The 25,118-nt window shown below is 44.7% G+C and overlaps 1 protein-coding gene across 2 annotated transcripts in view; it reads right to left on the minus strand.

Annotated features, from left to right (window-relative positions):
• Positions 1 to 25,118, minus strand: part of PPP2R3A (protein phosphatase 2 regulatory subunit B''alpha) — an 81,116-nt gene that overhangs the window by 16,550 nt on the left and 39,448 nt on the right. For both annotated transcript variants that reach the window (XM_059730744.1, XM_006270441.4), the window contains 6 exons: positions 23,610 to 23,867; positions 20,239 to 20,342; positions 11,135 to 11,237; positions 9,111 to 9,185; positions 4,776 to 4,862; positions 3,013 to 3,169 (listed from right to left, as the gene is read on the minus strand). In XM_059730744.1, the coding sequence (XP_059586727.1) occupies positions 3,013 to 3,169; positions 4,776 to 4,862; positions 9,111 to 9,185; positions 11,135 to 11,237; positions 20,239 to 20,342; positions 23,610 to 23,867 (784 nt within the window). The remainder of the gene's footprint in view (positions 1 to 3,012; positions 3,170 to 4,775; positions 4,863 to 9,110; positions 9,186 to 11,134; positions 11,238 to 20,238; positions 20,343 to 23,609; positions 23,868 to 25,118) is intronic.

Here is a 25,118-nt window from a genome sequence, read left to right on the forward strand (position 1 = left end):
AGAAAGAACAGGCCAGGGTTATGTGCTCAGCCAGGGTTATGTGGCACCCTTGAGTACCTGGAGATCCTTTCAAGTGTGCCATGGGGTACCACGCAATGTTAGCACTGCTAGGTGTGTAGACATGATTCACAAGATAAATCCAGATATTTCAAATAGGAATCCACAGTATTAAAAATATTCTGACCTGCTGTGGTCTTTCTCAGTTTTCAGGAGAAAAATGTCTATGTTATTTTTCCACAGTCAAACACTGAGTGAAAACTAAGAGCTGACATTTTTTGAGGTGCCTTGCGCTTAAAAAGGTTGAGAACCATTGGAAGAGACAACCAGTTTCTAAGACTCAAAGCTGGGGCCCTGACTACCATCAGCCTTGGCTAATGACACGTATTAATTTGAGAAAGTTTCAGGCTGGAAGGAGTTTACCAGCGGAGCTTCTCACAGGTCTATCTTAACACTGGCCTTGTATATTTTCATTAATGACCCTGACACGAACAGCAAGAGTGTGCTGATCATACAAAGTTGGGAGGCACTGTCGATACAGAAGAGGACTGGGATATCAGACAGATAAAACTGGATGACCTTGGGGACCAGAATAACAAATATGGCACGACATTCAATAACACTGAATGCGACTTAGTGCCCTTGGAGACTACCAAGGCAATTGTAAAAACTTCTGCTCTAAGTTGGGAATGTATCCATCAGAAATGACTGAGAAGCAGAAGGACCTCACTCTACTAGCCAACTACAGGATGACTGAGCCCCAGCACGAGGTATAACAGGCAAATACAATTCTCAAAGTGCCATGAAAGGTATTTCCAGTAAAGCTAGGAAAGCCTGAGAGCCAGTGTACAGGACACTGCTGAGACCTCATCTGGGACAGTGTGTACAGTTCTGGGTCCCTGAGCGCAAGAAAGATGAACTCAAACTGGAACAGGTGCAGAGAAGGGCAATTTGGCTGATCATAGGATTGGAGCGGCTATCACATGGAAGGAAACCAGAAGTGCTTGTCTTGTTTAGCAGAGTAAAGCAGAGGCTGAGGGGGGTGTGACAGCTGTTCATAAATACAGTTGGAGAAGAGGGAAACAAACACCAGAGAGGGAGAAATCTATTTAAGCTCAAGGACAGAGTTGGCACAAGGCTACAAGGGCCTGAAGTGGCCATGAATAAATTCAGGCTGGAAATTAGAAGGTTTCTAACCAGTGAGATTCTGGAACAGCCTCCCCCTAGGAACAGTGGGGGCAAAAAACCCAAGTGCTTTTAATATGGAGCTTAATAAATTTATGAAGAACTCCCTCTACGTGACAGTAAGGGACTGGATTTGATGATCCCGGAGATCCTCTCTGGTCCCATGAAACCTGACTAGTGATCATAGGAGCCAAGTCTCCATGTCTGCCAGGGCACGTTGGCTCTGCCACCAAGGGCTGGAGACCTTAAACCCTGGAAAAACCTCTGCATCATAGCCCTGTCCACTTTTCCAGGTAGATACAGGGGCAGACAGCTGCCAATGTTTCCTAAGCCACCTCTTCAGCAGGACTGCCCTTTATAACATCAAATGGAAGACCAATTTGGCCCATGAGCTGCCAAACTGGGTGTGAGGACTTGTTTTTATCCTTGCCCACATGAAAAATTCATCAATTGCTGGCTCTGCCAATGCTGGGGGGAAGATTATTATAGATATTCCTGCCAATGGAGCCTGGTTTGTGTCCTGGACCGTCATGACGTTCAAGTTCTTGATCTTGTCCCAGCAAATGCTGGCTCTGCAAGCAAGGCTGGTCCCAGCCTGGCAGGTGACAGGCCTGGGTTTGCCTAATGGTGGTTCCTGCTGCCAGAAGGAGCTGAGCTCAGTTGTCGTTGTCTTTGTCCAGGTCCTTGGGAGAAGCCCTGCTCCTCCTCGTGGATGGTGGCCACTCAGTCCTAGAAACTTGTTCTATACCAGCTGTGGCTTTGGATCTAAATCTGGCAGCTGCAGACCCTGACACAAGGAGGTGTGAGCTGCAGCTAGTGGAGCTGAGGTCAGGGCACTGGACGCAGCAGAGGGGGCTTCTGTCCAGCAACTCCACAGGGTGCCCTGGGCTAGAGGCAAAGGGAGCAGACGCAGCCCTTGTCCACAGTGACCAGCACAGCAGCAGCAGGAACTTCTGGGGACTTGCAAGGCCAGTACAGCTGCATTACATGCATTTGGCATGTACGGTCACCACTGCAGGTCAGATACAGCAGGCTGAAATGACCCTGGGAGCTGCTCCAGGCTGGTGCAGGTGTCACAGACCCTGGAATGCCTGTGTGATGCAGCAAGCAGCTTTCTGCGTGGATGAAAAGCACCTTACAAGTGTCCCTGGTACCCAAAGTAGAATGCGAAGTGCCAGAGTCCCCCAGGGCACGTCATGCTTGAACAGAGGCTGGAAGCAGCACTTGAAATGGCAGACCACGGGAGGAAGCAGAGATGACTCGGTCACTGTTGAACCACTGCTGCCTGTCTGGGGTCACTTGTTGCCTGCCTCTCCTGCCCCAGGGGTGCATTGGGGCAGAAGTCACACACCCAGCTGAGGGTTTGCCATGCACAGGCCTCTTGAGCCCTGTGTGCCCTGGACCAAGAGCACAGGCCACACTCTCACCTGTTCCCTTTACAGGACAGAGGGCTGCTGGTCCCAGATATTTGGAAACAGTAACAATGAGGACAGGACAGACATGGCTGTGGTAGGGATTCCTGGATGGGCCACAAGGCACTGAACAGCCTCCCCCAGTTCCAGCCAAAGGAGAGGGAGCCTTGTCTACAGCTTCCCAGAGTAGTCTCTCAAGCCAACCAGCACCCAGGATAGTACTTGAATGGCACACAGGGGAACCAGGATAGAGGCACTGGGTGCAGGGCAGAAGTTAGCCATGACCCCCCAGCCATTCTAAATACAACTCCCAGTGGAACATGAATTAATTCCTAGTTTAGAAAATTTAGTTTTCTGTGACCACCTTCCTCATCTTCCAAAGTCGGCACATGTGCACCAGCCCTGCAGCCCAGCTTACCTTGATCATTGTATCTAGACAGATCCTTCTGGTTGATGTAGAGGTCATGGTCAGTGTCCAGTTCCCAAAATTTGCAGTAGATGACATAGAAATGCTCATAGGAGAAGTAATCTGTGATCTGATTTATGTCATCCTCCTCCTCCAAGAGGGCAAGTGTCTGCAATGGCACAAGGGGTGCAGAAAGGTCATTCTAAGCTATGCTGGGGGGTGTTTCAGTGATCCATTGAGCACCCACAACTCAAGGAATTAAGCACTGTGAGAGGAAGCCCCCCACCCTTACTGGCAGGTGCTGCTCAGACTCTATTTCCTCCCTTGCTGGGCCACGTGGCAGCATTGGTGCTGCTGATTGGCCAGGCAGGGGACAGAGTTTCACATGCTCTGTGCCCTGGAAGGAATGCAGCTCAAGCTGGAGCCACACTGCACAGGGCTAAGGGGGGGGACGGGGGGAGGGGAGCAAAAGCTGCAGAGGGCAAGTGGCAACTGTGGGTCTGATTCTGGCCCTCACGTTCCACACACCACACACCCCCTCTGCCAAGGCCCCAGAGAGCCCAATCCCCAGCACAGATCAGGCTCTAAGGCCTGGACCCATGGGCCTGAGTCAGAGATGCAACAGTTGAGTCTGCTCACTTCATATGCAAATCTAAGATGAGGGGCATTCCCCCCTAAAGCTGATCAGGGATAAAAACCTCATCTTAGGTTTGAGTAAATATAGTACATGTAGGCCACGGCTCTAATTCAGAGGTATTCCCTTTAGTCCAGGAAAGTCAACTGAGACGAATCACACACTGAACTCTCAGGTTCTGCCAACCGCTGGACTTCACCTAGGATGAATGGCTGCTAAGCTCAAGTCTCAGACCTGTGCATACAGCCTTCTCCCCAAAGTCTGCTCTCCTGACACCCCCAGCCTCTTCCTGCACCCTCCCTATCACCCAGTCCCAAAAACTGTTCATTGCTTCCTGCCCACAAAGGTGTTGTTCATGTTGCCCCTTCACCTGAGCCATGCTGCTGTGTGGCACTGGATGCATAGAACACACAGCTGCAAGCTGCAATTTACAACCCATGGGCCCAGCCCTGCCATCTAGAGCGGGTAAAAGGCAGAGTAGGGCAGGGTGAAGAAAGGAGCGAATGTGGGGAGGGAGGAATGGAAAGGAACGTGAACAAAAAGCAAACAGGGAGGAGTGAGCTAGAGCAGAAGGGGACAGCATCAGGACAAGCCATGCTCATTTAAACTGGCACTTGGGCAGCTAGTCACTGCACATGCACATGAACACACACACTGTTCGGACTGTTGATTTGCTCGTGAACCGATGCATGAAAATGGAGCAAAGTAAGTTTAAAGTGAGGGGAGGGAAAGCACTGATGCACTGAGGTCTGTAGGAAGCCCACGTTGTGTGTGTGTAAGTAGAACAAAGTGGAGAAGGCAGGCTCGTGATTGTAGGCTGCCAGAGTTAGGTGAGATCTGGCTTCTTAGGTGGTGGTAGTGACATACACCCTTCACCAGCCTTAACTAGTTTTCAACCTTAGCTGAGCCAAATGCAGAAAGAACCAGGCTCAACCATTTCGTAACGAAGCAAGATTCCTGGTCCTGTCTTTTCCCACAAGACAATGTTCATAAGGCTGAATTTTGAAGGATCCTACACTTTGCTAAGCTTTCACAACTGTCGGCAGATTTTCTCCAGAACTGGAGCCTCGGGACAAGTGACAGGAAAAAATGTATTTTAAAAGTTATGCTCATGTCAGACAATCCCAAGGCCACTACATACTTGCAAAAAGTTGCTTTTCCTCATCTCTGTTAGGGTGATCTTCCCAGACCAGGATCGATTGACTGTATAGAATATTCTCTGTATAACCTAAAAAAGTAAAGAAACATATAAACTTGAAGACATCAACAGCTCAGAGTACACTACTTTGCAAACCCAAAATGAAATCATTTGGTAGGCGCCATGATGAAAAAGGCCTCTGCAAAAAATGTTTTGCCATCTTTGTTTCTACCCTTCCTAGTTCTCTTTCTGCAGCTGGTAAAGCAGCATTCCCTTTGCAATCAATGTTAAAAGTTTCCAGTTTTCAAATACTCATTTTCTCTTGGTTTTAATTTCCCACTTTTTGCATGGTAGCCTCACCAGTAAACGACAGGAGTACTCATGGTTCCTAAGGAGCACTTTGGGGCCTTCTATACACCTGCCACTCTCACTGATCTCAAATCAAGTGGCAGCTGCTCAGTACTTCAGGAAAGCAGCCCTTGGGAAAACGAGCCGCTTCTGCAAAGCAGGTAGACCCACATGAGTGAAAATGACTGCTCTGGGCACACAGTAGATGGTATGTGAATGCTACCTGGGTTGCTTGGTGGCTTTGCTGGGAGCAGCGCAGAGAAATTTTCTGGCTGGATTTGGCATGGGCTATGGTTGTGTGCGCCATTCATCCCCATCACTAGAATGTCTTCTAGTAGACCAGAGGATGAAGGGCAAACTGGAAAATAGACACACTTGCAAGTGAGCAGAAATTAAGAGGAAGGTGACTGGAGGAACATGGTGCTGAGTTCATATAAGTACCTACACAAAGATATACAACCTCTCCTACTTTCACTCTTGGTAGCTGGAAAGAGTAGCCTGACTAAAATATTACCACAATGAGGAGCAAGACTACCATGATGAGGTCAAGGAGACGCAAAGCCAAACTTCACAACAGTAGAGATAAAAGCAGGCAAACTTGGGTAGGATCCCCTGGGAAGCCAGTCTGAGGGGAGAAGAGTCTAGGACAGCTGGCTGTACTTCAAAGAAGTCTTACTGAGAGTGCAGGAACAAACCATCCCAATATGCAAGAAGACTAGCAAGTATGGCAGAAGACCAGATTAGTTTAGCAAGGAACTCTTCAGTAAACTAAACCACAAAAAGGAAGCTTAAAAGAAGTGGAAACTTGGACAAATAACTCCCCAAACTCCCCCAAGTCTCTGCCTCCTCCCCCTCAAGCTCCAGCCAGTCTCTGCCCCTTCCCCTGTCAGATGCTGCTCAGGCACATGGAAGCTCAACTCTTGCCTGGCCATTAGGGCTGTGCAAAACGGCTATGTTTCGTTTCAGTTTCAGATGCAGCTATTTTGGAGGACGGTGATTCGTTTTGGATCACTGTTCTGTTTTGATTCAGCCGAATCTATTTCAGAGTTTCGATGCTGTTTCGGTGCTAATTTGGAGATCGGATCGGCCGGGGAGAGGCAGGCACAGCTGGGCAGCTGCAAGTTCTCCCACGGCTCCTCTGGCTGTGCCTGCCTCTCCCTGGGTGGTGGGGAGCCGCGGGAGAAACCCCCATGGCTGCACTGCCCATCCCCATCCCCCACCTGGCCCCAGCCTCCTGACACTAAAAAAAAAAAAAAGCCCCGCAATCACCAGCTGCAACAAAGGCGATCAGGCCTCTGAGGGCTCATGGCAGAGCCCCCCTGTGCAGCGAGGGGCAGTAGGGATCACCCCCGCACCTGGCATCTGCACGGAAGCTGCCCCATGGTGTGGGTGCGGTGTGGCTCAGCAGGGCGCTGCACGCTGTCTGGGAGCTGAGGCCGCTGGGGCTGAGTGGTACTGGGCTCCAGCTCCCAGACAGCGTGCAGCGCCCTGTCGAACTGCACTGCACCCGCGTGATGTGACAGCTGTCAAGCGGGTGCCAGGCGGGGGGGCAATTCCTGCTGCCCACCACTGCCCTGTGCTGCACGGTGGGAGCTCTGTCATGAGCCCTCAATGGCCCTGATCACCGCTGCTGCACCCAGTGAGTGTGGGGCTTTTTTTTTTTTTTTTTAAGTGCCGGGAGGCTGGGTCCAGGCGGGGGATGGGGCTGGCCAGGGCAGCCATGGGGGCTTCTGTGGCTCCTCCGGCTGTGCCTGCCTCTGCCCCAGTGGGGGGAGCCATGGAAGAAGCTCTCATGGCTCCCCTGCCTGGCCCCAGCCTCAGCCTCCCAGCACTTTAAAAGGAGGGCTGCAGGGCTGTGCCGGACTATTCCCGGGGGGTGCTTCTGAAACATTCCAAAACATCCAAAACATTTCTGAAACGTTTCAGATGGTTTCATTTCGTTTTGTTTCAGAGATGTTTCGGAGCCTTCCATTTAGTGTTTTGGGCACCAAAATGGGCTGAAACACCTCCAAAATGAAATGGCTGCCGAAATTTTGTGCAGCTCTCGGCCATGCAGCAATATTGACGCTGTTGATTGTGCAGACAGAGGAAGGAGTTTCTATGTGCTCTGTGCCTGGGAGAGACCCCAGCCTGAGCCAGAGCCAAGCTGTGCCTGACAGCAGGGGTGAGGAAAGGGGATGCGAGCAGGGCAGAGGCTGCAGAGAGGAAGTGGAGGGTGGAGGCAGGTGGCTGCTGTGAGACTGACTCCGGTCCAGACCCAGGGTTCAGGGCCAGTCAGAGCCACAGCAGCTGCCTGCTCCCCCTCCATTTTTTATGCAAATGTAAGAGGAGGGGCTTTCTCCTGCATGCTGATTGAGGGGGCGGGGGGGGGGTCATTTTATAGTCAAGTAAATATGGTACCCCGGTCCAATGAGATGCTGCCATATCAGAAAATGTGGATATCGACAAAGGTCAGTTTCCCAAAGCAGAAAACAGTTAGGGGTAATTTTACAAAATAAATGGAAAGAATTATTTAGTATTTTTTCCTAGCCAGGAAAGGAGTTCCCTCTACTGTTTACATTAATTTTTAGACCATTGGTAAAGTTCCAGAAGACAGGAGAAAGCTAGTGGTGTGCTAGAAATTAAACAGGGATAAATGGGAGACTCTGGTACTTAGATGCTCTTTAGCAAAACAATTCTAGGAAAAGTAATGAAACAGCTGTTACAAGAGTCAATCAGTGAAAATCTAAGATGGGAACATAGCGCCACTCTGCATTGTTTGAAGAAAACTGGTCTCAGACAAACCTTGTACCATTCTTTGATGAGATTATGAGTACGGTTGATAAGGGTGGGTATCAATATAATATACTTTGAATTCTTAAGGCATTTGACTTAGTATTGTACAATATTCTGATTAAAAAATTAATATTATACAAACAATTATATTAAACGAGCCAGGAATGGGCTAATGAAGGGAATGGGGGAGTTCTGAAGCTGTTAACTCCCCCATAAGCAAGGAGAATTGTTTGTTTAGTTTCACCACCAAAATCAGAGTATGATTCTTATTAGCATAAGATCACTGCCGTTTATTCTCCATACCAGTAAATGGGCTTCCTTTAAGAAATGCACTGAAGAAAAAAGAAAGCCACAGCTGTCAGATTTGCTTAGTGCTTATGTAAAAAATGCCTTCTCCAAAATTGTATCAAAACTTTAAATTGTGCTGTCAGGCACAGGGAATCTGATTTGCAGTGGGGAGTAGAAGAAATCGTTACACATCTCTGAACAAGCGCATAAGTTTGAGACAGAAAGGAAACCCACTGCTGAAAATTCAGATCATTTTCCCGAACAATGAACAATGCTCTGTGATACAACAGTATCAAAGGAGAGAGATTATACTGCTGAATTCCTAAAGAGAGAAAAACAGCTTTCTTGTAGGATTTTCATGGTCATTCATGTTGTCAACAGTAGATCTTAGACCTAGCTTTTGGACTAGGAGAGGAAAGATGGCCTTGCTGCTAAAGATGGGTTCGGCACCTAACTCTGAGACAGACTCTGAGACCCTGTGTGTCCTGGGGCAATTGTAGTATCTCTGAACAACTAGACTCTTTGTAAACATCAGCCCTTCTGTATCTCAGTAGCACATTTGATTATGGAAAATCCAGCAGCAGCTAGAAGATTACATACTGACCTATGAATTGCACTTTCTTTGGCTGGGAATCCTGAAGACTTTGATCATGAGAGGTGCCACAAAACCCATTCTCAACATGAATGCCAAAATGGCTTAATATATTCTAAAGCCCAGCAGGGAGTGTTATGATCAGTTAGTCTGACTTCCTCTATACACAAGCCACAGAATTTATCCCTGGAATAACTCAAAAGTATTAACTGTATCAAAACATACACACTTTCTCAGAGTAACTCAAGCACGGCTCCTGTGAGTGGTGACAGGGGGTGTAATGGGAAGGGCCTGCAAGGTCAGTATTTTGCAGAAACTCATAGGAATCAGCCTACCGTAGTAATATAGCGAGAATGAAATTCTGGAGCATCCTTCAAAAACGTCAGGCCAGGATGCGTTTCCACCACGTCCTGAAAGACAAAACCAGATCAAACTGAAACAAGGTTACTGGGTTCATAAAGTAGCACACATTCTTCCAAAAGTGAGTACTGCAGCATTTTAAAAAATGAATCACATCTTTTTATTCTTAAAGTGAACCTTGTAGAAACATAGCACAGTTTTTGGACAATACGCACCTGTTGGGCCATTTTGATTTACTTGAAGACAGAAAAACAAAGGAAGAGTGTTAGTGAGTGAGTGAAAAATTATTTTTACTGAACAAAACAAAAATGTTAGTTGACCAAACAGCTATTTCCCCCCCACCCCTGTTTGAAATCTTCATAGAGATTAATATTTATCATGCCCAAAGAGAAAAGTGTTCTTCTGAAAGTCTTTAAAAACAATTCTTTATGTCTTCCTAGAAAAATGCCCAACAACCAGAGGAGAGTTGCTCTTTATTCACTTTCACAGCAATCAAAGTTGGCAAAATCTTGAGAATGCACGCAAAGCCAATGCCTTTCCAATATTTACTTGAACTATTTTGGAGGTTTCTTTCTCTCACCACAGTTATTTGCATGTGTGCCAATACTGCTTCAATGATTAACGCTCAGCCAGAGCTTTGTGACTGTGACAGGCTATCAACTGTGGAGGACTTACTCATACTGTGAATAGAAGAAACCTCTACCATCAGGGCTGCAACAGTACTACAAGCCTGCCTGACATCTCCAATGGCAAAGGGAAGTGTTTACAGCTCTGCTTCATCTGCAAGATGACACTACAGATGAACATGTACGCTGTGTCTGGGAGGTCCGGAAGTATGCTTGTAGCCCATGGCTGTTTGACAGGCATCCAAGGAAATATTAAAAAGATTATGGTTGCATTTGATTGTGCTGGTAGCTATGAAACACTGTTCCTGTCAGTCAGGAAAGTCACCATGTCTAGCAGGGAAAAGCTGAAAAATGCTACCAAAGACATGAGGCAAACCATTTCATCAAGGTACCAGTTCAGTTAGTAAGGGAAACCACAGGCATTTTTACACACACTCGGGCGGGGGAAGGGAGGCAGAGGGGCACTTTAATTAGAGTGGCATCAAGAGCTGCTCTAATTAAAGTGCCCACAGCATCTCATGTATCAGCACTTCAAAACAGTTAAAGTGCCCCTGCCACCATTTTGGAGTGTGCGGACGCTGATACATGAGATACGGACGCTGGCTGGAGTGTGCTAATTAGCACATTCTAGCAGACTCAGTTAATCAAGTATGATCTGATGCACTGTAATTACAGTGCATTGGAGTAGCCTCCCTGCATGTGTACAGGCATCCCATGAGTTCAGAGATTCAATCTTGCTTCAGTCAGGCATGTCCACAGAGGTATCATATTCTGCATGGCACAATATCAGAAATATGGTGACACTAAAAGGAAATTTAAGTGGAGCTGGAGGGACTGAGTTTTGGTGAGAAGATTGCAAAACCTAACTTCTTCTACAACTTGACTAAGCACTAGCTAATGAAGAATCTGAAAGTCAGCCACGAACATCTGAAGGAACCCGATATGAGGAACAGAGAAGGATTTAGTTGTTGTTAGTGATAAAGACAAGGACATTTTAAGTTATAAGAGAAACTTTTTGGTAGCACAACATAAACATTTTAATGGGCTTGGTGGTGCACATAGTGCATGATTAGAATAGTAATCTTCAAAGACTGTATTTGGTAGTCTTGAAAAAGTGCCTTATACTTGAACACTTCAAGAAATTAGGTGGATTCAACTTAGCTACCCGTCAGTGCCAAATGGAGACCATGGACCAAAGCTATGCTTTGCCTAAATGGGCACAAATCTCAATGCAGACCATCCAATACCCTAAATACACATGCAAAGACATGATAAGGAATACGTTACAAAACACATGTCTAAGCAGCAGCACCTCTTTCCCCCCATCCCCTGTCCCCTCCCCTCCCACACACTGTTGAGCAAGTTGCACTTACCTGAAGTAGTGGGATGAAATCCTCCTGCTCTAGGTTGTCGCAATCAGGTTTTGCAAGAAGGTATATGAATTTGGATGCATCATCATGGCAGTTGTGTAATACTCTACAAAAGAGAAACATATTTATTTCCATGTGATTCCTGCCAATTTGCAGTTTGGGAGGACACAACAATTGGACACCATGGTTTAACTACAATGCTCCTCATTTCAGAAGTAAAATTTCAGCCAGGAGTTGTGCAAAAGTGCCACAATGCAAGCAGTGCAGTCTGGACATAAGAACAGTGTCACCCAGTCTCTTCAACACTTTGAAACAATGCCCAAGCATTTTTGGCACACCAGAGCTTCATTCATGGTTAATATTACCATAGAAAATGGGGACGGTCTTTGGCAACTGTACAAATGGTGTCAATTAGCATGTCATGAAATGTCTTTCCCATAAAGGAAGAGGGATATTTCATCCTTGAGAGTCTGGAAGCATTGCAAAGGTGACCTGCCTGCTAAGGAAAGGAGAGTGAAGGCCCTTTTTAATAATCTTAACAGCTTGAACAAAAGAAGAACAATAACAAAATGTGAATAAGGGGGTAAGAAAGAGTCATGCCAACACCCTGGAGAACCTGGGTTTCACCTCCTGGCATGTACCCTAACCACTAGGCTATTGGGCTACAAGGTAAGAGAGCCCTCCTCCTTCTCCATATTTTGTGACTTACACAGCATTGCATGCCTTCTGGAGGACTGGAGGGGTGAGTAGGATCTAAAACCCACAGAAATGGCCCCAAATGCCACTCATATTAGTCACACTAGTTGGATTTCATCTTACGTTCCTTTATCCTCTCGGTACCAGGAAGCAGACTTTCCAAACCTGGAACTGTTCTTGCAACTGTCATCCAAACTCTTTCCTAGTTTTCAATGTTCTTCTTGAGGTGCAGACACCAGAACTGGGAGCACAGTCACACTTGCGCCATGTATCACCACTCTTAAGTCTGCCCTCCCCTGCTTCCACATCCAAGTCACATGCTGAGGGCCAGTGTTTAAAGCAGCTGCTTAGTGTCTAAGCCTGCAGTGAAGGCATCACTGACCTTTTCAAACCTCTGGCCCGATACTGCCACTTGGTACTTAAGACTCCAGGCATGTAAGTTGCTGCCAGTTATCATTTTCACGGAAGCCAGGATGCTAGTACTACCCCTGACCTCATGGCTCAAAGCCATAACTCATGCTGAAGCCCTAGAACTACCCCCAAAGTGGGGGGTTTTAAACTAGGAGGGAAATGTTTATCTTTGTCAGCTCTGAGCACATAAAGACTTCCCTGCACCCCCAAGCAGGAGGTCGTAGGCTACTGATAGGTGGAGAGGCAAAACAGTGCTCACACAAAGCTCGTCCAGTGGCACAAGGACACAGGAGGAGCAGGTAAGATTAACTGGGTGCATCTACACTTGCAATTAGTGCTCCTCAGTAAACTCCAGCACAGTTCACACTGGAGTTGGCTGCTCCCAGGTGCAGCATCTTCACATGCACCCATGACCACAACAGTTTGAGCCATGGTGGAGCAGCCCTGAGCTGGCAGCAGGCTTAGGGGGCAAGCCCCAGGCTCCAGGCAGTGGAGGAGCTAGCTAGGGCATGAGAATGCCCAAAATGCAGAGCTGTGTGGCTGACCCCTGAGCCCTTTCCAGCCTGGGCCAGCTCTGCCCTGACTCAAGCCGCTGCAGTCCCAGTCACTATCCAGATGTGCTCTCTGTGCAGTAAATGACTACAGGAAGCTTTGGTGGCATCTGAGGCCAAAAGGTTCCCAAGTTGCAGGTTACTTAGGACACTGTTCTGCTCATGTGAGTGGCACCTAAATCCCTTTAAAAAAACACTCAATTGCTGTCATCCCCTCAGAGCCCATATTCATTTAGCTATCCACCATATCCCAGAACACCTTTTCTGAGTCTCTGCTTTCAAAAACAGGCTCCTGCATCCTGGTTGCGTGACTCATCTTCTTGATTCCCTGATGTATGGCCTTCCATTTAGCTTTAATAAAACATCCTTCCTTTTCCAGGAAATCCAGTTCATCTTGGGATTTGGACTGCTCTATAAAACTGGTTGGTCCTTATCATTATCTCTTGTGCCACCCCTTTTTGCCAGTCCTAACTGTATCTTTTCCTGCAGTTCATTGATAAAGACATTGATTAGTAACAGGTGAAAAAAATAGAGCAAAGGAACTCCACTAGAAATACTCCTCTTGCATACTGATTTCCCATTTACAATTTTTTTTTAAGCTATTCATCAGATAGTTTGTAATCTATTTAATACATGCTTACACTGACTTTGCACTGTTTTCAATTTTTAGGTGAACTGGGGTGGCCATCATAGAGGACATTCCGGTTTTCTGCTACTCTGTCCCCTGTCTTCAATTGATACAAAACCCAACCCTATTTTTCTCTCTTCAAGAGAAAAGATAAAGGACATAAAAGCATCTCATTTCGTACCAATAGAGGACAGAGGACAAACTCTATGATGGCCACCCTATGGGGGACCAGTGGTGCTCAACTTTTTGACCCCGCGAGACAGGAGTGATGTAGCATCAGTTCCACAGGCTGGACGCAGTGTTGGGGGCCAGCCCAGCTGAGGCCCAATCCAGTGCACAGGGCCAACCCAGGGTGTAGCCTCAGCTCTAAGCACCAGATCGCACCTCAGCCCCACACATTGGATCAGGCCTTGCAACAGATTGTGCCTTTGGCGCTGGGAACATAGCCATGTCATCTGCCCTGCAGGGCTTTTGGAAATTCGGTGGCAATGGCAGTGCTGTTGGCCATCAGTTCCCGCCACCAAATTTCTGGACCCATCACAGGCTGGATGACTTGGCTCCACAGCCCAGATCTGGCCCACAGGCCGGAGGTTGAGCACCACTTATTTAGACTGTTGAGCAACACTCAGTCTAATGCCTTAAAGGCCTCTGAGGTTTATTATGTCAATGGTTAAACCTTTATCGATCAAATTTGTAATTTCATATCAACAAGATGTCAAGTTTGGTAAGACCCATTTTCCATGAAAACATGCTGACAGGCCTTAATTATGTCACTCTGCCTTAATTATTTTCTGGCTGCATATGCTTTAGCATGTCCACCATTCTGTACAGAAGTGATGTCAAACTAATCAGATCATATAATCTCTCAACTATTCCATTTAGATGGGGAAAACATTTGCTTTTTTTCTAGTCCTCTGAACCTTGCCCAGTACTCAAGAGATTTATTTGTCAAATATCAGTATCAGTGACTGAGAGATCTCCTTAGCTAATCCTTTTAAAGTTCTTGGGTACAAGTTAATTCATCTTGCATTTGTAAAAATGCTTAGGAGCTTTAGAGGTTGCTTTTTGACACTGTGTCAATAGAAAGTGTTTCATTGCCACTGTAAAATAAGAATTAATTGTTTTTTTCCAAATACAGAACATAAATATTTACTGAACATTTCTCCCTCCTGTGAGAGACTGGTAATTTTGCTATCACTATCTAACATCAGACTGATGCCATTACCAGCAGTTCTTTTGTTTCTGATACTTTTAAAAAAAATTCTCTCTTACTGAACCTACTGCTACTAACTACAGACTTGTCACTGATTCCTTTTGTTTCCCTTATCAACTGAAGACAACACTTTTAGTAATTTGGTCCTACTTCTCTCTCTGGATTTAATTCTCCTCTCTACAAAGGAAGACCACAAGACCAATATACCTCTTAAATCCTACTATGGTGACAGCTTGAGGCTATAAAAATGACTGTAAGTGGCACACAGGCATTTTGCTATTATGACTTTCACCCTATGAGCTTAAGACAGGCAGAATTGGGTCTTAGTAATCAAAACTTCAAACATGGATGTAGCAGGGCACTGTGGAAAGAAGTTCTCTCCCACTTTAAGAAGAGAAGCTGCCTGAGAGGCAGCTTCCAGGTGGTTTGTGGGCTGATTGGAGGCTCACCTGATGGGAAGAGGGCCAGGCTGGAGCTAGATAAGTCCAGTGCCTGAGCCAGTCAGGTAGTCTAACCCAAGGAGTGTGAGGAGAGGAGTTTCCTGCATCATGACTAAGAAAGGTAGGAGAGCTGAAGCAACTTCACAGGCCAGGGAACAAGAGAATATTACCCAGGGCAGAGAAGGGTTTATGCAGGTAAGGAGTCTTTGTTATTATGTCGGTACTATTTTTTGAGTTGCAAGCCTTGAGTCCTGCTGGAGACAGACTCAAGGTCTATAGGGAATTCTCCAGCCCAGAGACGGGGCTGAGTTAGGGAGCAGAACAGAAGGCCTGAGAACAGAGCCCCCCAGCCCAGAGAAGTGGCTGAGTGAGGTACAGAGGAGCCCCCAGCCCAAACGGGGGCTGAGGGGTAGAACAAAGAACCTGCCACTAGGAAGAGTCAGAGCAGGGGATTAGAGATGCATCATGTTAACAAGGGATTTAATAAGATGCAATAAGATTTTTCTCCCTACAGTTTAAACTTTCCTAATGCTGCAGGATTTAAGGATGCTGCCAAGCTCCACTGGCTAAATTCTCTGACATGCAAATCACCCCAATGAGCCAAACAATGGCTTCTTTTGTAGAATGTGGTGTGGGTGAAGTGCACAGGAAGCTATGGAGGGGGCCTGCTCCTACTAGAGAAAAAGCCAATGGGGTGTGGTATTCTTTACAGAACAAATATACTCTTTAGGATGATGTCTTCTGCTTGTGACCCTGGAAAGCAAGCACTTCAGAGCAGTGAAAGACTAGGCCAGTCTCTACTCCCTCCTGCAAAATATTGTTTGTCAACATTAACCTGGTTGCCTAAATAACTGGGCTTTTACAGAAGACACAAGCACAAAGAAGGCATTTTCAGGGATTTACCACATTCCTACTGAAAAAATAATAAAAGAAATAAAAGAGTTGGGTACTTTGAAAATATCTATCACCAGATCCTATCATTGATTCCTTTCATAACTTTGAGGAGGCAAACAATAAATTACTTGCTGATTTGCAATAACTACAAAGAGTAAAACTTGGTGTTAGTTACTAATGATTACTTGGGCAAAATAATTATTACTTGTTTATAAATTATGGCTCAATCCTGCTAAGGCTTTTGCATGTGAATAGCTGCAACTTGGTGGCATTTTTTGTGTTACTAAGTTACACACACACACACACACACACACAGAGTCCAAGACTTCAGACTAGGATGCCTGAGAGCAGAAAGTCTGGATAAATATATAAATAGTTTTTTGTTCCATTTTATTATACTGGGAGCTCAGATTCAGTGGGATTCCACCATGACTCCTAAGCACTTTTGAGAAAGCTAAGACGCAGTTCTCCCATCCTATTACTGACACTTTTTCCTAGATGTATGATCTTGCATTTGACCATACTGAAATATGTTTGATTACCACCTCACCAATCTTATCAGGTGCAATGATTATTAAGAAAAATATTAAACACTTGGGGCTGAGGGAAACAATCCCCTTAGAGGTGCATCCATTCAACAATAATTGACACTTAACAATTTATGTTTTGAGTTCTATCCATTTAATACTTGCCTCGATTGGTTTTGTTTGTGTTAGGTATTACTTTTCAATCGGAATGCTCTGTGGTACATGTTAAAGAGATCTTACAGAAGTCCAAATATATATCAATAGTTACTCTTATAAATTAAACTTGTAATTGCATCAAAAGAGAATATTGAGTTGATTTAAAAAGACTATAAGGTCCTCTCAAATGGCATGAAATATATCATCCTTTAATTTTTTTTTTTTTTTGTTATTATTTTTTCCTGAGATTTATCCCATGCAAAAAATGGTTATAATTAACTAAGTTAATCACATTTGTCCTCTTAAATGTTGGAGCAATACTGACTTCCTTTCAGACTTTAGGAACTTTACCAGTTAATTAAAAATTAACATAACTTTCTGGCCCAGTTTCCTGGCCAGTTCTACTAAAACTCTTGGGTATGGTCCTGTTGATTTTTAAACATGCTTAACTTTAGTAGTTGCTCCACTTTTGTCTTGGAATATAAGAATGTCGTCATCATCATATGTCCTGAATACATCATCCAACTTATTTCCAAGTACGTGATACGCAAATAGAATACCTGCTCACGGTGCCTCAGCACACCAAGCTGATGGTAAAGGTAATTACAGGGGTCATCCAAAAAGGGACAGCATGCATGAACCTGTTAAGTAATGTCTATTAAGGACAGATATTTGTGATAGTGGATATCTTTAGTATCAGCAGCGGTGTAACACTCATGCTCTGCGGCCAGTCATGCTAGGCCCAGCTCACTAAGTGAGAGATAAAGAAAGGACTGTGAGTCACTATTTTTCTTTATCAGCTTGACTGATGGTGCATTGCCTAGTTTTCAGCAGCAAGAACTCTGAAAACATTTTGCTACTTCTGCCCTTGAAAACTGGTTGTTCCCACTGTCAAAATCAAGCATTAAATATTTTGGGGGAGAAGTAACAAAACATTGAGAAAACAGCTTAGGCACACATTAAAAAAACCCAGAGCTCCAAACGGTTTGTTTTCTTTACTCTTTGCAGCAACATTTTTGTTTACCTTTTAAAATAAACAGCACTCTTCAAGTTAACCCTGTGTCCAAAGCCTCAGTTATAGGGAAGCTGCTACACAGCTCTAAAACAGCAAGTGGTTACAACTTTAATAGAGTAGTCCATATAAGAGTGGATGGCAAAGGCAGCACGAATTTGCAATGTGATTGCTGCAGGAAAAAAAAACAGTAAAGCTTTGGCCCTGTGCAAAGGCATGTTGTCGCAGAAAAGAGGCAACAGTTCCTGGTTGAAACTTTTCTTAAATAGGCACCATAACAATTGGCTCCCAAGTCCATATTTGTACACCTAAAATTACCTAGATTTCAAAAGTATGTCATACCAGGTTCTCCCTGATTTTCAAAGCAGGTTTGTGGATGTTCAGCACTTCTGAAAAATCAGGTCTCTTGAATTAGGTGCATAAAAATAGACTGATGTTTCAAGTTACTAAAGCATGGACAACTCCTCTGACTGAGGGGTAACTAAACTGGTGTTAGGGAATCTTCATAGAAGAGCCATGAAACATGATCAGGGGCTTGAAAAAATTGACTTATGAGGAAACTTATAAAACAGCTAAAATTAGCTCAGCTAAGAGAAAACAGAAGAAGAGCAGGGTAACAGGTTACAAAAAACCAGGAGGAAGAGGACCTATTTAGTACAAAATAAAAGGGATTAATTATGACTAGTAGAAAGGAAAAAAAATTGTCAGTATCAAAAAAACCCAAAACAAACAAACAAACAAAAAAAACACACCTGACAGCTGAAAACTTAACACAACTTTGCAGTTTTATTTTGGTAAGAACTAAGAAGCTGCTTGCACAGTATTCCTTGTGGAAAATACTCGGGGAATAAATCTCAACAGCAATTGGACATATGTGGGCAGTAGTCACTGGATTAGGCTGAGGAACAGTCCCCCTAAGGATGTAGTGTGAACACAGCTTGATGCTTTAAAAGCTAAACTGATTTAAAGCATTAGACATGCCTTGTGGGAAACGCACCTGGGTGAGATAAGGGGCTCTTTAACTAACCTATCTACAGGTCAGAGCAGCCCAACCAGAACTTCTCTTCTAGAAAGGAGCTTTTTAGACTGTTATGTTCAAGTGACTGTGAAGCTCCACATATGGGCCAAGTCTTCACAAAACGGGTGCCAAGACTATGATCTGGCCCAGGGTATCATCCCTGCTTTCTTTCACACCTTTCTTTTCCCATTCCTTCATGATGATATTTTGGCTTTAGTCCTGCTTCTCAGACACAGCATGACACCCATACCTACCCTCAACACATGCCTTTAGGCATTCACCCAGCTGCCCATACCAGGTGGGATGCCCTGCTAATTCTGATCTGTCTGGTCCTTCAGTCTCTTAATTTAAATGCTTCGTTTGATTTCCCTCCCACGTGAGCTCCTCCCTCTGGGGCCTGGTCACTGCCATCCTGTCTGCCTTGCCCAGCTGCCCTGTTTTCAGCTATCCCCACTTGGCTGCATGCTCTCATGCGACAGCCATGCTTTATTACCCATGCTGGAGCTGCATGGCAAATCTCAGGTCGCTAAGATGATGAGTAGCAACAGATACCCTGGCCTGACAGCAGCTCAAGTAGGCAAGTACTTAATCGTGAAATCCATGATACTTCAGCACATGCTTAGGTCTCTGCCTAAATTGGGGCCAAAAAGCAAAGCCGTTGGTGTATCCTGTTTCCTCGCTGCAGTGAAACACCAGGGAGCATATCTACTACAAGCTGCAGATTTGTGCTGCATGGGGACTTCAGCTCCACTGGCTTGGAAGGGAGCTTTGGAGAAAATATGACCCTGTACCTACCCAGCCTGACTCGAAGTGCCCAAGCAGGGAGTATGCTTCAGAGAATCGGGCACATGACTTCCTCCTGTACTCCCTTGCACTCAGCCCATTCCCAAGCAGTTCCTGTTCAAAGCAATCGTGGGGAATCAAACCTCAGATGGGTGTCTTTAGATACCTCCCCACAGTGCCAATGGGAATCCAGTACTGAAAGCAGTACTTGCACTTTCCCATCCCAGAGAATGACACTCTCTCAGGACTGTACTTCATGGGCTGAACATGAGCAGATATTGATTCTCAGCTAGACCAGGCATTCTTAACATTTTTGAGTTGTGTTCACTTTAAGTTATACTGCTGTGTACCCCAGTGTCACAGATATTAAAAAAGTGACCCTTTTCATCACTATATCTGCACTCTAGTCACCGAAGAGGCACAGAATTTTAAATCTATTTTTTCCTTCTTTTTCCTCCACTTGTAATTCCTCTTTCCCTTCTTCTGTTTTCCACTTCTTCCTGACACCCTCCAGAAGTTCACTACATGCCCACAGAGACAGGCATACCCAAATTTGAGAAACGCTGGTCTAAACAATTTATGCAGAAACCGGTAACATTGAAGAAGTTAAAGGGAAGACCAGAGAAGCCAATGTAGCTTTTAAAATATGAATTTGTTTGGAATGGAAGAGTGGTTTGAGAAGTGGGGTAGAACTGAGGGATGACAGGACTGAAAACATTAGAAAGGTGGGCAGGCAGGCAGGCAGGCCTTTTTCTTTTCTGAGAAAAGCTATACTCACTTTCTCCACATAGCTACGAACGAATGTACAGACACAAATCCTGTCCGCTCTCCCCCTGCTGCATTGAACATGGGTGCTTTCCAGTACAGAGGGCAGCCACATATCTGTGAATGAAACACAAAGATACACTGGAGCTCAGTGCGCTGGATACAAAGGTATTCACAGAACTGGCTCATCTGTTTATACACTGAATTCATCACCTACCATACATCTATGTTGGGGTGCTGCTGTCACTTTTTTATGAGTGGCAGCACTAAGGTGGCTGGGCCCCCTTATGTGGATGTAAATGTGATGAGTGAAGTTTTTTTTGCTATCATACCTATACCAGCTTCCTTGAATGACAGGGTTGTGATGCACAACTCTGTAATGTAGCCAAGGGCCCAGCATTTGCTGTGTGAGAAATGGGGTATTAATATGTGTAGCTTATCAAAAATATCTTACTGTGATGCTCAGACCAGGATACAAAACTCAGTTATCACCTGCGACACAGACATAGGCCTGGGTAAATTACTGGGCCAAGAGGAGACTAGCACCCTCAACCTAATGCCCTTTCCCTGGTCCTCTTACACCTTGGCAAGAGATCCCAAAACAATCCCATTTGTCCTGGTGACACCAATGGAGAGAGGCAGATGCACCTAAGATTCCATCACGCAGGAATTGCTAGTTAGCCCCTGCATTGACGCATGCTTTCAAGTGCTGGGCTAGGAAAACCAGTGCCTTTTCCCCACTGTAATGCTTCAGGAAAGCACACCTGACAACTGCCTGGGAAAACACAACAGTTCACTGAGTCTTCAGGAACTTCGCTGCCTGGCTGCAGAAGAGCTGAAGGAACAGCCACACATTGGAGCTTTACAGATATGTGCATTGCAATCAGGATTCGGAACAGGGCAAAGCACAGGGACAGAGATTTTCCCCATGGCCAAAAGTAAAACCTCCGTCCTTATGATGCCCTTTGCCTTTGACACCTTGAACCACAAAGGTCCCGCTATCACCTCTAAGGGACACAGCAGAAAGACTGCCTGACATGACAGTAGCTTCAACTGTTTCCCCCTTGCCAAGGGCCATCACCTGCACAGGGTGATTCACAGAGGTCCCTACTATTGTGACTCCTCTTCTATATTTGCTTGAGACCATTGGGAGAGAAAACAAGATACCACGGACCAAAAATGTGCTGATAATGCCAAAGTATTTGCCGCCTCCTCAACTACCTGGAAGCCCCAGTCATGAAGAACAGGACCCCACTCTGCCTGGCCATGCACAGCTACAGAACAAACCAACAGTCCCTGCTGCAGAGAGCTCACAGTCTGAATACAAACCAGAGATAAGTGGCTACAGACATGGGGAGTATGAGGAATGATATTGGTGAGCATGACTGTTGGTGTAGGTATCACAGCACAGGAGTTTTAAGGAGAAATCAGAAGAACAAACAAAAAGGGGCTGTTTGTGAGGTCTTCTTCCCCAAAATAGAGAGACGTGGGGGTGGAAAACCTGGAAGCATCTGAAAACATAACTAGTGGAGTGAAGAAGGAGAGATGACAGGTCGAGTGAAGACTTAAAGGGGGTTGAAAGTAAAGACAAGCAGTGTATGCTTCATTTACTAGAGAATGGGGGGTTCACAGAAGGGTGACAGTGAATGGCCTTTGCAATGTGATTCTGGAGAGGAATGAGTGAAGCAGGACTACATGTGTCAAGGTGACAGGAAAGGACCAGGGAACAAATTCCATCACCATTGGGAAGATGTCAAGATGCTTCCAAGCAATTAACTCTTGGATGAAGCATGGCTGGCACAGGGTGGATCCAGGGAAGACAGCAACTTTATAGAGCTAAGACACAATTCCCCACCTTCTACTGAAAGCCTCTCTTGCAATCTTATTTTATAATGAACAAAGTTCTCTCCTCAAACCTCTGCCCTAACATTTTCTTCCTTTTTCTACCAGAACACCAGTCAGCTGCATAATTGCTTTTGGATGTGACCATTCTTATTTCAGTCTACAGCAATGTTGTCCACTGATGGAGGGAAAAGTGGGCCACTTGGAGGAAAAGTCTTGAGATTTTCTTTTGACTTGTTCTGTTCACAGCTTCCTTGCTTATTCATAGCTTCCTTGCTTCACAGCTTCAAGTCTAGACTTCATGTCTGTACTACAGCAAAGAAATGTGTCACACCTGGATGTCATCAGATAACATGTGTCCAACGATGGCCAGAGGTAGCAGTGATTGAGGTTACAGTCTTCTCTGCAGCACCTTGCTGTTTTTCCTGCTTAGAGTATAGTAATGACACAGACAAGTGCCTGCCCTGCCCTTTTGTTACATGTAATATGGGCCAGGAAACTCTCCTACCAAGCACTGGTATTTTCCTAAGCAGCTTTGCTGGAGGTGTGTTTTATTAGCTGGTGCCATATTTATCATAAAATGAGTCTCTGCTGCCACAACATTTTCCTAAATAACAAGGGTGTGCCCATGCTGGAGGCAGTGTCAAGTTGAAAATAACCTACTGCTTGAATCCCAAGTTTCAGATACTCAATGCTCACAGTGGAGCCCTTGTGGAAAACTAAAAGAACAGCAGAAGGCCTATGTATTTCTAAACACAAAATGGAAACAAGACTTACCTGGCTCATGGGCCATTAGGGAAGGAATAGAGACCAAGGACCCATTTCTGACCTCACACACATATCTAACTTCTGTATGCTACCAATTGCTTCCACTGCTAATAACACCAACTGAAGTGAGGAGACAATCTGCCTCCAAGTCATTTGTGTCATTTGCAACTATTTTGTATGTAGCAGTTGTGACTGTCTTCTGTGTTAAACACATTTGCATTTCTAAGTGATCTGCCTGTCAGTAGGTAAGTGGGTCAACTTCGATGCATTATGCACCAGAAGAGTACACACACAGCACTCTCCTCTCTCAGGGACTTTAGTTGAGTTCATTCCTGTTTTTCTGTTTCCTTAATTTAAAAGAGAGTCAATCAGACTGAAAGTATACATTTCCTCTTTACATACTGGAACATCCAGTAGCTTTATTTCCTCAATTCTAGTCTTGGTCTAGCTGTATCATCCCCAAAAACATGAATGACCTTCAAAGCAACCATACTTTCCTTGTGAAAGGCAAGGATTTTTGTGGGTGATACCTTTTATTGGACCGATTGCATGGTTGGGATAGACGTAGCCATGCTTTTGAATGCAATGCATTTCTCTTCCAGTCTCCTGAAGAAAGAAGGAACAGAAGAATGCATTGAATTCAAAAGCTTGTCGAAGTCTTTTCCCAACCATGCAGTTGGTCCTATGAAAGAGGTAAGATTGTTGTGGGGTGACCTCTTGCATATTTCCTGAACCATCACAGTTACAACATCACTTCAACACTACAATATTTACCTTGGTAATTTTCCCCATTTCATAAATGTTGACTCTCTCTTCAAATTCTGTAAAGGCCATCTCAATCCTGGCAATGGTCTCCTCATGATTGGTGCACATATTTGGAAGTCCTTTGGGGAAGTAGAAACGTGGAATGTTTATGGACAAGGGAGCACTGACAGTGCCTTTATTCACAGGCAAAAGAGGTCGTGGACTGACTGCTAAGTTCAAAGGGGCTGGGGATGGAATTCCAGGCTTCTTCTCTTGTTTATTTTGAACCTGAAAAGATAAGGCAAGGAATAAATTTTCTTTTCACAATACAATGTAAAAATGTGAAAAAATATGCTCCAAATGCACAAAATTAACTGGGTCAAAAAACTGGTGTGTGTGTGTGCGCACATGTAAATGTTAAAACCAATACAGACCCATGTTAAAATACTAAGGCTGTACTGTCAAACACTGAGAAGTTAGGATATATTAGATTTAAAGCTGCCTGTTCAACCTTATTTCAGCCCCCTTGTAATCATGCATTATGATAAAGTATTTTATTACATGAGCATCCAAACTTTTCCATAAGACCCCTGCTTCATTCAGTGTGCAGGATGGCTACTGTTCTGTACTCAACTTATTCAATCCATGCTCAGTATTTCTTTTTAACCTTGTCATTTAGCGTGTTGTCTGAGTAAGAATACAGACAATACTCAAGCCCTGCAACAAATAAAGGTTCTGTTTGGTTTTGCTCCCAAATGAAATAAAACCTTCTTTCAATGCTTTCATCACTCAGCTGGAGCAAATATGAATGAGTTTGCCCTCATAATATCCACAGGAATTAGAATAATGTTATCATCCTCCCTTTTACGCATGAGGAACCAAGGTCCAGAAAGATTAACAGCAAGATTTCCAAGGAAAGGTATTAAAGTAGCAAGTTGAGCAATTCCTTACGTTTTGTTTTTAAGTTCCCTCCAAAAGTAAAGACCTAATACTTCACAGTCAGGGCAGAAACCACTATTTCTATGTTCTAATTCTCAGGATCATCTTTTCCCCTTCCTGCAGGGCTCTGTTATACCATGTCAACATCACCCTGTATACAATACGTGTATAGTTGTTATGGTGACAGACTAGTTCATCCTTTTCACAGTCCTCTGACATCTTTGACTTCTGCTCAGACTCTAATATTTTTGGGATGAGGTCATGAAATTAAACAGCTGAGCACGTGAATTTTCTTTGGTACTTTTGGGATCCTAAATTATGAGGTAATAAAATCAACATTTTATTTAAAATTTAAACTTAGAATTTAAACATGCAGGGGTCCTGTTCTTTAGCACATTTAGTAAAACATAGTAAAAGAGCGTAATTGAAATAAACACTGATATACAATTCTTTATTCTTCATGTAATGGAACACTTTAGTTCAAAAAGCCAAAGCTGTTAACTGGTTTATTTAAACACTGGAGATATTTATATATAATCTGGGAGTGGGGGTGGTGCTTTAATTAGAACATCTCTGAGAGCTGCTCTAATTAAAGTGCTC

This window comes from Alligator mississippiensis, chromosome 7, assembly GCF_030867095.1.
Source record: "Alligator mississippiensis isolate rAllMis1 chromosome 7, rAllMis1, whole genome shotgun sequence".
In the NCBI taxonomy this organism is placed as follows: Eukaryota; Metazoa; Chordata; order Crocodylia; family Alligatoridae; genus Alligator; species Alligator mississippiensis.